Source organism: Temnothorax americanus, unplaced genomic scaffold (genome assembly GCF_048541705.1).
Source record: "Temnothorax americanus isolate GAGA-0224 unplaced genomic scaffold, ASM4854170v1 Scaffold48, whole genome shotgun sequence".
In the NCBI taxonomy this organism is placed as follows: domain Eukaryota; kingdom Metazoa; phylum Arthropoda; class Insecta; order Hymenoptera; family Formicidae; genus Temnothorax; species Temnothorax americanus.
In genome coordinates, this window is record NW_027509635.1 from 1,201,048 (window position 1) to 1,213,185 (window position 12,138).

Here is a 12,138-nt window from a genome sequence, read left to right on the forward strand (position 1 = left end):
CTCGTTCAAACGCGCCTCGTTCCCGCCGGAAACTCTTTTTCCGCGCCGGAACCTATCCAGGTCGACGAGAAGCGTTTTTCGTTCTCACCCGTTCGCTCGCTCACTCGCTCGCCTCCGATTTTCCTCGGCGATTTCCCGCCACGTATTCTCCCAAGCGAAACGTGGGAGATCGTGGCGTGTGCAACGTGATGCAACCGCCGACGCGCATTGGAAACTCGAGACGTGATGGCATAAGTGCTCGAAACACCGAGCTTTTTAGAGGCTTAAGGCTCCTGGGTAGTCACCGCGGCCATATTGGATTCTTACTATCGAGGCGAGGAAAACACCCAATTTTGTTGTGCATGCCATTTTCAAATAAAAAGACATTTCAATAAAACATCACTATAGATCGTTTCAGAACACTTCCAAAATTGGCCGACAACTACCTTTTCCCTCGACAATAAACAAACAGCCATAAAACGAAGCCTAAACATACGGGAAAAACAGCCGTTTAACGACTATCGAAAGAAGGTGAAAACGTTTCTTCCTCATGCAAATCTTACTTTTCGGCCAATTTTACGAGTCTCACGAATACGTTAAACGTTAGAGCACACGCGCAGAGCAAATAATCAAGAAATAGTACGAACAATAAAATAAGTTGTCAACATGTCACAAGACAGAATTCTCCATTGGAGAGAGTGAGAGGAGAGAGTGGCGTCGCCACCGTCAATGCAGAGTTCTCGGCTCAGGGACCAGGAGCCTTAAAAAAGATGGAAAAACATCCAACTGCACACAGACCCGTAAGATGTACTCAATAAATAGAATCTACACCCCACGCTTAAATATATCTAAACTATTTGACATAATTAAGTGACGATAGCCAGACGCAGATACAATTGTCGAAAGCAATATTTCCCCAAAATATCTTTAATAACTTTGAAGCATTATGCAAAGACAAGGAAAGTTACGACAGGAATAATAATAATAATTAAAAATAATTGTTCACACAAAGTAAAAATTTAGTGTATTCACAAAATTATAATTTTTCATTATAAGTATTTACTTCTAATATATTATTTATTTTTTTTTCATATTATATATATTTCTATATTATATTTTTATTAATATTTTATATAATTCAGTGTTAATTTCTACACTTTTATTCTTATATTTTACTTCTAATTTTATAATCTAAAATAATTATATTATATACATTGATATTTTCCATTCTCTCACTCTCACTCTCAAATATGTAAATGTTTTAAATTAAACAAGAGATTTGAATCTATTAAAGGGATAATATACTTTTCGACGCACTGACAAAAAACTACGTAAAGAGATTCATTTCCGGTTAAAATCAGGTAATCGCGCAATCGTTTCCCGTGAACATTGATCAAACACATTAGATATACCGTGAAAAATATCGGGACATTAACATAACAACGGCCACGCGCGAGTGGCGTGTCGTTAATAGATTAAAGCAAGTAGGCGGCCGTACGTAATGGTGCAGCTAATATTAATAGCTGAAAAAATGCGTAGAGTTGATATATTTTCATCTTGCAGAATCGCGAAAGAAACAAAGAGAATTTATCGATCGATTGTATTTAAATCGTGGCGCGCGATAATAATTAATATTTGCACAAGTTTGTGAAGATGCTCAATCTTTTCAATATGAAAAATCTATAATTAAAAAGATTCAATGTAATATTCTTAAATATTGCAGAAATTATTAAATACAATGATTTAATATTATAAAAAATAAAAACCATCAGTCTATGACATATGTATAAAAAAATATGTCAGTTAATAAATGCTTGAACATTTACGATGCTGATTGAACATGGGATAAATAATAAATTTATTATATTCCGGAAGATAAACGTAAAAATAAAAAGAAACTGGATAATAAAAAAATAGTTAACGGTACAACAGACTAAAAATTTATTCTATACGAGATGCTGTAATTTGAAAAAAATAAAAGGTCCTCTAGATTAAAGCGAAAGCGAGAAATTGCGGTATCAAAAACGCGAGTCGATTAATTATTAAAGGCGGCTTTAATAATCGCACGATACGAACCTGGGCGATATAACCTCTTTTAAGCTAGCAGGACCAAATGGGCAGAATCAAACTGGACCTATCGGAATATTTAGTACTTTTTTTGTACTATTTTGTACCTCGTGCCGTTTCGGAGAAAATCGTGTCGCTGCTACCTTAGAATTAAGCTAGAAAAACCACAAAAAAAAATAAAAAAAGAATTTTTTTAAATACAGAAATTTAAAGGACTGAATTTGTACTAATTTGTATCATACAAATAAACTTAATATATTCATCCCTTCTGCTTCAAACAGCCCCTAATAGAACTCAGTCCTCTTAGTCTCAAGTGTAAAGTACTCTTTCTAATCAGCAGAATCAATCGCTACTTGTAAACTTTATTCAGTATAATTTGTACTACGAAAATATAACGTTTCATATTTTGTACCCCAGCCGTTTGATAAAAAACTACCCTCGATACCTAACAGTCTCAAGAGTAAAGTACTCTTTCTCATCAGCAGAATCAATCGCTAGTTGTAGACTCGATTCAGGATAATTTGTACCGCAAAAATATAAAGTTTCAGATTTTGTACCCCAGCCGTTTGATAAAAAACTACCCCCGATACCTAACAGTCTCAAGAGTAAAGTACTTTTTCTCATCAGCAGAATCAATCGCTAGTTGTAGACTCGATTCAGAATAATTTGTACCGCAAAAATATAAAGTTTTAGATTTTGTACCCCAGCTGTTTGATAAAAAACTACCCCCAATACCTAACAGTCTCAAGAGTAAAGTACTCTTTCTCATCAGCAGTTGTAGACTCGATTTAGGATAATTTGTACTGCAAAAATATAAAGTGTCAGATTTTGTACCTCAGCCGTTTGATAAAAAACTACCCCCGATCCCTAACAGTCTCAAGAGTAGAGTACTCTTTCTTATCAGCAAAATCAATCACTACTCATAGAATCGATTCAGGATAATTTGTACCGCAAAAATATAAAGTTTCAGATTTTGTACCCCAGCCGTTTGTCGGAAAACTATCCTTGATTCCTAACAGTCTCAAGAGTATAGTACCTTTGGTTGCGAACAAAATCAATCGCTATTTGCGTATTGTTAACTGTACAACAATATGAAGTTTTCCGTTTCATGCACATATACGCGCACACACTCGTATACATGCAAATACGTACAGTTTATTTCGATATCTTTTTATATGTTAAATCGTAACAAAAATCAGATTTTAATTTATTACTAAATAATTTTAAAAAAAACGGCACCGGTACAAAATAACTATATATTTATATTTCAATGGTATAAATTATTTTGCATCTAGTACGCAAATAGCGATTGATTTTGTTCGCAACCAAAAGTACTATACTCTTGAGACTGTTAGGAATTCTTGTGGTCTTTCTAGCTTAATTCTAAGGTAGCAGCGACACGATTTTCTCCGAAACGGCACGATGTACAAACTTGTTACTTATGGTACAAATTAGTACAAAAAAAGTACTAAATATTCCGATAGGTCCGGTTTGATTCTGCCCATTTGGCCCTGCTAGCTTAAAAGAGGTGGCGATATATGAGGGTGAGTTTCCTCGCGTACCTATTTCAGGAAGAGCAGGTATACCTCTGCGCAAGGACTTGTTGACTCGGAAGACAAAGAGCCCCCGCAAAAGGAGAGAAAAGCGAAATTAGTTTGCGGCTACCGAGAACTTAGATCAAACCGTCAAACTCGAGCTCGACGTAACCGGTCTCGCGTGCAATTAAAGCCCCCGACAGAGTTCGAGCCCGAGGAAAAGCTCAGCTTTTCCCGCGAGCCGAAAGAGCGATGGTGATCGTGCCATGCTGAGGAAAAGTCGCGCTACCATCAACTCGTGATTCTCTAATTACAGAGAGATTCGATCCCCTTTTTTTTCCCTTTCTAACAACAACGGGGATATTTTACGACGATCGAAATTAAAGCACTCGTACGTTCCAGAGCGAAACGAAATCGTTCGTCGTTCCTTCTTAAAAACTAAAGTACCGGTGGAAATTGTGTGAAATATTCAAGAGGTTTCGGTGCCGCTTGACATATCGTTGTAACGATAACCCGCACGCTCGTTAAGCACGCATGTGCGACAATGAGTCCGGCGGGGACTGAAATTTTCGCCCGCGTCGTATCGTTTTTCTCGATACGGGCGGATGCCGGCGATCGAGAATGCCGCGTGCGGGCCTCTTTCTCTTTCGTTCGTATCGCGTGGCGTATCTCCTCTTAAGCATGTGGCAAAGAAATTACGCGTTATTAACGTGTAATTGAACCCACGTCGTTCCCCAGTTGCACCGACGCAACAGATGCAACTGCCTATGCGCGTCTCGCGAATCAAATCGATTGCGATCGCCTCAGGTGATTTTATTATTCCGCGCGGGCTTTTAACCGAAGTGTGGAATTAGTTATTTGTGTAACAAGTGCGGGAAGTTAAGATTTGGACACGAGTGCTCGTGCGTCCACTCCGCACTCGTGTCCAATCCTCAACTTCCCGCACTTGTTACACACCCTATTTTATATTACAAAGTGTGTGGAAAATGGCTCATTATTGCGCGCGCGTCATCTGTGCGACGGATGGCCGATTCCATACACGAGTCAAAACCGTCAAAACAGTAGTGTAACATTACCGCACTGTTTTGACTCGTGTATGGAATTGGCTATTTGTCGCACAAATGGCGCGCGCGTAATGTGCCACTTTCCATGCACGTGTTACATAAAATATATTAATCGTGAAAAGATTCGGCCGAACTTATGCTTCCTCTCGCGTGCGTCCAAGTGAAAATTTACGGTGTCACGACTGCATAAAAAAAGACCTCACTGTCATAAGAAGATTATTAATTTTATTAATAATAATGTGTGACGTCTATATTGACAATAATATATCGGTTGATACACTTTGGACACTATAATTTGATGTGTATACTATATGAATTAACTGCTAATACAATACAAATTATTGATGTCAATTAATTTAATGCATCACGTTATCGTAATGTATTAAACGCATATGATTATACATAATCGCTTTATTTAGTTATCCGCATCGAGTGATTGGCAACGTCGCGAGGCAAGGAGAGGCGGGTGGATGTTGACGTCGATCATCGCGCAAAATTAAGAACGAGCGAATCGGGGGTAATTGTCGCGGGCGGGGCAGGGGATGGTATCCGCGAAGTTACGGGGAGGTTACGGCTATCAGTTACACGCGACATTGTTAATGACGATGATGTGGAGCGGAGGATGCATGGGCGGGCAGCGTGCAGCCGGCGACCGCAGCCGCTGCTAATGGCGCACTATCGACGTATCAATGGCGCGCTGCGGCTTGCGCATTAATAATATACGTGATTACCATCGAGCGAACTCATCCCGGGGCCGCGCGCCATGGCGTATTCATGGCGTTCGCCGTCCGTGCCCGGATGGAAACCGCCTCCTCCGCCCGATCAGAAAGAACCGGAACTGTCGCCCCGATAAACAATTAAAGCCATACCCCTGGAATTCCTGTGCGCTAACCCCGAGTGAATCAACTGGAGACCTGGCGGAGGATGCCCCGCGGTCAACTGTTATAAAAAAACGCGTCGCGTGCTCGTTATCGATTTTCGCCCGTAATTTCGAATAGCTTCGTCTTCTCTTTTTTTTTTCATACAGTACTGTCTAAAATATAAATCTATTAGAATGGTTTCGCCATTAATACATTAGGTGATTACGATTGGTTGGAATGACTATCGTAATCACCTAATGTATTAATATATATATATATATAGAGTTAGTATATATATATATATATATATATATATATATATGTATGTTCCGGGACTTTTATTTTTGATATCGGTATATTCCGGGACATTTGGCAGTTTCCAGGACTGTACATTTCAAAAAACGTAAACAGTCCCGGAACATACCTCTGGACCTACATATATATATATATATATATGCATGAGAGAGGCACATGAATTAATTACACTAGTTAGTTTACCAACAGGTTGGAACAACTGGTCCTAAATGCGGGCACTCTTAAGATAGGAGCGAATTTTACTCTTTCTTAGAGTGACGAATCACTCGAAGTGCACAGGCTGAATTTTCACTTTTCGTTACACTTGCATTTCACTCGTTTTGAGAGTGATATTTCACTCTTCGACTTTTAGAGAGTAGGGGAGACCGGGGCTAACGTCTACAGGGTAAATACGTCTAATCAAATATCTCGGAACCGGATGTATATTGTGCGAACATGTGGCCAACAGAGTTTCGGCAGGTTACCTGCCGTGTTACGAGGGCAAACGTGTTTTCGGAAGGTGAAAGTTACATTTTCTGCGCGTAGAAATTTTGTAATATCTGCAATAATATTTGCTCTCCAAATCTCGAGGTACGTGATTATAAAGAGTAATGCATGCTGAACACGAATCCAGTGTAGTTTTTTCATTATCGTTGATGTCTAATATTTCGTGGGCGATCAAACCTGAAACTTGTGTTGGGGGCTAATCCGTCCGGGTGCATTTTTAAGGCATTTCCGGACATTTCCAGGCTCACTGCATATGGAATATGGATGAGACGGAAATTACAACCGTTCAGACACTGAATAGAGTCATCGGACGTCGAGGAGTGAAACAAGTCGAACGAGTGACTTCTGCAAATAGAGGAACCCTCGTAACTATTTTTTAATAATGTTTCGCATAAAAATTTTAAATAAATTTTTATATTTTTCTCTTAAAAAACAATTATTAAAATGTATCCTATCATTTTTCAGGATTAGATGTACGTATATGTATTGAAAATGCAGTGCACAGACGGTTATACCCCGGCATTTTTGAGATTTCAATTTTTCCACCGTTTTCATTTTTGCTCTATACCGGTTAAACAAAGCGACGTAGACAAAAATTTCCTATATAAATTTTGTAGCTAAAGGTTCACTCTTTACAGTGGTATACTACATTTAACTACAATTATTTATTTTGTTATTAAAAATCGGCACCGAAAAAAAACGGACGGTTTAGCCCCGGTCTCCCCTATTAATACGAGGATATTGCGTATCAAAAAGTTTTCACCTCTCGGAGATTCAAAACGCAGGATGACGTGATTAAAATTAAGATTAAGATGTAAGGCTATAGGAATCGCGTGAAGAAACGAAGAAATGTCGAGCAATATGAGATGTGAAGAGAAACATATATAGAAGATTGATGACAGGGCAATGATGTAATTGCGATGCAAATGCAATATTAGTTAGACGAGGGTCGGGCGACATTACTGGTAATCTCTTTCGCATCCCTCCAACCCCTTTCCCGCAGTTCCATCGGCACTGTGGTCGCCGGCGATTTCTGTGTTCGTGGCTGCGCAAGCTAATCGGGAGTCGCTCCTTAATTAGAAATTAGGCGGTCTCATTTTATGCCTCTCCCGCACTCTCCCCTCTCAAACTCTGGCACCAGAGAGCCGCGCTGAATTTTTCATGCGGACGAAATTAGAATCGATCGCCGGCGGCGCGGGGGCCGCGAAATTAAATCGCGGGGATAGCGCGGCGGGGAAAGGACAGCGAGGAGTAGGGGAAGGGTAAAGCCAGCGCGGTGGTCCATCGATGAGATTTCCACGACCGCGCAATTTGCGCTCCGATTATTTATTTGTCGGCGCAATTAATGCACGTACCCGCTGCGAAAAATTTATCGATCCGCGTGTCCGTCGTAGTTTGTTTATTAACAAAACATTCATTCGTTTGCCTGTTTACTGATGGATTTATGGTATTATTTATTATCTTAGTTATCCAATTATTTATTTATGGATTTATCTATTTATTCAATTACGTGTGCGCACGCCTCTGCAGCGGCTAGCCAACTGGCCGATTTATTTTCATTTATTCACTCAGAGAAAAAATCATAGTGATCGCAACTATATAGGTGACAACTATACACAAGTTGTATACATAGAATTATTGTACATAGTTAAATAAACTATTTTGTAGTTATTGCAAGTAAGTTGATGGTTAAGAGACATAATAAATAATTATTTATTAGTTACTTTTAACCATCAATTTAATTGCAATAACTACAAAATAGTTAATATAACTATGTACAATAATTCTATAAATACAATTTGTATAGTTGTATATATTTGTTATAGTCAAAGCCCGAAACGCGGGCATTCCTAGGATTGACTAGTCAATCCTGGGGAACGACCAAGCGTCTTGGTCAAAGCCCAAAATAAGTTTTGCGTTTCGGCTTTTGACTAGTCAATCCTAGGAATAACTAATACGGCTGGTCAAAGTTAGAAACTAAGAAAAATCACTTCGGACTTTGACTAGTCAATCCTAGGAATAACTAATACGGCTGGTCAAAGTTAGAAACTAAAGAAAAATCACTTCGGACTTTGACCAGTCAATCCTAGGTGTGGTTTAATTCGGACTGTGTGACTGTTAACAAATAAAATCAAGATTTTTTTTACTAAATTAAGTTTTTATTGTTAACATAATGTAGCTTTTTATTTACGTTGTAAAGCGAAATTATAAAGTACATGCATGGGGGGGGATGCAGGGGAGAAAAGTCTTCCTGTTCACGTGCGCTCACGCATGTAAGCCCCCTTGCACCCCCCCATGCATGTACTTTATAATTTCGCTTTACAACGTAAATAAAAAGCTACATTATGTTAACAATAAAAACTTAATTTAGTAAAAAAAATCTTGATTTTATTTGTTAACAGTCACAAAGTCCGAATTAAGTCACACCTAGGATTGACTAGTCAAAGTCCAAAGTGATTTTTCTTAGTTTCTAACTTTGACCAGCCGTATTAGTTATTCCTAGGATTGACTAGTCAAAAGCCGAAACGCAAAACTTATTTCGGACTTTGACCAAGACGTTTGGTCGTTCCCCAGGATTGACTAGTCAATCCTAGGAATGCCCGCGTTTCGGGCTTTGACTATAACAGATTCACCTATATAGTTGCCATCGCTATGATTTTTTCTCTGAGTGTTCCATTTATACTCATTCTTAGATTCTCTTTCTCTCGCTAAGATAATTTCGAGTCTCTATAAAAAGTGCACGTGTACGTTTATCGCGAAATATCTTGTAGATCTTACAGTAATCAAATCATGAAAAGCCAGGATGAACTTAAAAGAAAAAATAAAAAAAGAAAAAAGAAGGAATAAGTATACAAATATAGAGGAAAGTCGATCGTGAAGCACAATAGCTGTACCATCCAGAACAATTATTTATATAGGTAGAGAGTAAAGGGGCCTGACGGGCCCCGAAATACGCGCGACAGCTCGCGAACAGGAACTTTCCGGAAAAGAGAGAGAAAGAAAAAAAAGGAAGGGAGACGAAGAAAACGCCGTGAGAGAAATGATATATCGCTCTCGCTGCCTCGATCAAAATTAACTGCAAAGATCCAGTTCGCTTTAAGGACTCGTCGATCGATCGACCACGCGACCGTGCTAAATGGCATTCGCAGAGAGACGGGTAATCCCATAGGAGCTTTGTTCTGCAGGTTTCTGAATCAACTTCCTGCTTTGCCGTCGACCGGAAAATTATCTCGTAATGTCTCCTGGTTTTACGACGAGAAGTCAGTTTTCACGAGTCATTCTCGTAGAATGATTTTTTTGTGAAATAAAATTTCCTAGTATTATAATATGATGTATTTTCGGAAGCGTGATTCTGCAGAGACAATTTTTCGTTCTTAATTCTTCATTAATTTTTCCGAAACATCGTTGAGAATATAGAATAAAATAGGGATATATAGAGAGAAAAATAAGGAGGAGGGGGCAGGCTTTTTTAGACACGGATTGGAAAATAGAATTTTTCGGACGGCAACAATTCGAGATGGTCTCCTAAGAATCTTTCTGGAAAGCGGACTCGGGGAAGAATCTCGCGTTCGTGATCTATACGTGAGTTTTAATTGCCCGGCGATTAAAAGTTTCCGTGTCGTTCGAGACGCTCGTATACCGAGAGACGGAGCGTTGCGTGAGAGAGCGATACTCTTCCGCGAGAATCCAGGAAAATCCGCGAAGAGTGGAAATACCTCTGAGACGCCCGCCCTATCGAAACATCGCAAACACACATCGGAAACTTAAAAACAACCCGAAAACTTTAGATTAAAATCGAGCGAACTAATTAAATTCAGATTAATTCGATTCGTTTTACTTCGAGAAATTATCGCACCCGTCTCGATCATGATTCGGGGGGACTCGAGAGAACTTCCGCGGGAGGGATAAAAAAAAAAAAAAAAAGAAAATACCTCGACCTCGATAGGAGAATTCACCTGTCCGAAAATCTCTATGCTGAGATTTATCTTCCGCGTGTCCTCGAGTACGAGCGTTTAGAAAAGGATACATCTCTTGGAAGAAGTCCAGATGCGGTGGCTGAAGGATATCCAGCGCGGAAAGGACCTGCAAAAGAGACAGGAAGAGATTGAGTGTCCTGTCCTTTGACTGGACGAAAGAGAGAAAGAGAGAGACAGAGAAAAAGAGAGCGCGCGATTAATCTCGCTTTTTTTTCATGCAAAAAGTGGGATCCCGCAGAAGACTGCGAGGGGGAGGACAACGCAGCCTCATCCTCGGGGAAATAAAACGCGAAGATTTCCGAGACACCCATCGTGCAATTTATATACGATCCATCTCGTGTATTCGTCCAGATATTCAATGCCAAACAGTATATTTGTTTACAACGAGGCGTATATGAAACAAAATCTCTATCCCTATATTTTATCATTATATATACAGCAATAATTTATTAAATAATTCTTTATAAAATATTATAAAATAGTAATATACATTAAGATTAAATGTGCTAAAAAATCTGCTAATGTCTAAAAAAATAAATTTTAAATTTATTGTAAAAGATAAGTATACAAGATTCACGATTTTATTTTTCAATGAAATTATATACAATTATTATATGCAATGGCATAATATTTATTATAGTCGTAATGTGCAATAAATAATCGTATTAAATATTCGACAGATGTAGAAACTCGATATCGGCTTCATTTATTATTGGCAGAATTACAGCTTTTTTACTTTCACGCTTGTCTCTATTGGCATTTTTCTGTCTTTTTCTGTATTTGTTCATCGATCACGCACTTGTTCGACGCGACAAATGTAACATCACTCACGTTATCGTGTTTGAAGAAGCAAAGCATTTTCAACTCCCTGAAGACTCGCTTGCTGCTCACGAGACTTTGAAAGACGTTCGGCAGTTTTTTTAAGGCTACTCTCCTACCATCCCTTGGATCCGTGACAGCCCTGGAAATCACAGAAATAACAAAATTTACAATTATATGTTCTTCCATCTTGTTGACGATCGATGTAACTACTAAAGATATACATATTTTGATAGCAAAGAAATACACCCAGTGAACAACAAGACGTCCTAAGATGTCTGAAAGACATTGTCGTATAGACGTCTTTAAGACATTATTTTAAAACGTTTTTAAGACCTCTTTTAGACATACATGTTGTCTGGGTATATAATTAAAAAAAAATACTAAAGAAAGAAGAACTAGCGTTGCTTGTAGTAATTAAATATATACTACTAGCTTGATACACCCGTGCTTCGCTACGGTATGCGAAAAATTCTATAATTCACCCTCAAATGTATATTTGCTCCTTTAGGGGTTGATTAAGGCAAAATCTTAAATGTTTTTAAGCACTTGTATGGGTAACTTTTGTAAACAAAAACCAAATCGATATCTCAACGGACCTAAGAGATATTGAGAAAGTCGTGAAAACACATTTTACCCCTTTTCACCCCCTTAGGGGTCGAATTTCTAAAAATCCCTTCTTAGTGAGTGCTTACGTTATGGAAACAATATACTCCTCGAATTTCATGTTTCTAGGTTTAGAGGTTTGGGCTGAGCGTTGATGAGTCAGTCGGTGATGCCGTACTTTATAACCCTTCTTATATACCATCGCTCATCGTATTTTACGTGAAACGGATTCCATCCGAAGTCATCTATCGGTCGGATAATACGATATTTTAAGTCTTAAAGATGTCATGAGTAACATGTCTTTAAGACGTCTTAAGGCATCTTACACTGAGAAAAAAATTTTGTTAATCCCAAAAAATATTTAGTCCGATACGAACAACTAAACATGTTAGTTAACTAAACATTAGTTGTTTCAACAATTATTAAGTTA

At 38.6% G+C, this 12,138-nt stretch overlaps 1 protein-coding gene across 3 annotated transcripts in view; it reads right to left on the minus strand.

Moving 5' to 3' along the window:
* The window catches only part of Nmo (serine/threonine-protein kinase nemo), a 132,812-nt gene that overhangs the window by 56,286 nt on the left and 64,388 nt on the right, over nucleotides 1-12,138 (minus strand). For all 3 annotated transcript variants that reach the window (XR_013258745.1, XM_077417233.1, XM_077417234.1), the window contains exons 2-3: nucleotides 11,115-11,244; nucleotides 10,334-10,389 (exon numbers count right to left, since the gene is read on the minus strand). Coding sequence is in view for 2 of the 3 variants with exons in the window: in XM_077417233.1 (XP_077273359.1) it covers nucleotides 10,334-10,389; nucleotides 11,115-11,244 (186 nt within the window). In the remaining variant the exon portion in view is untranslated. The remainder of the gene's footprint in view (nucleotides 1-10,333; nucleotides 10,390-11,114; nucleotides 11,245-12,138) is intronic.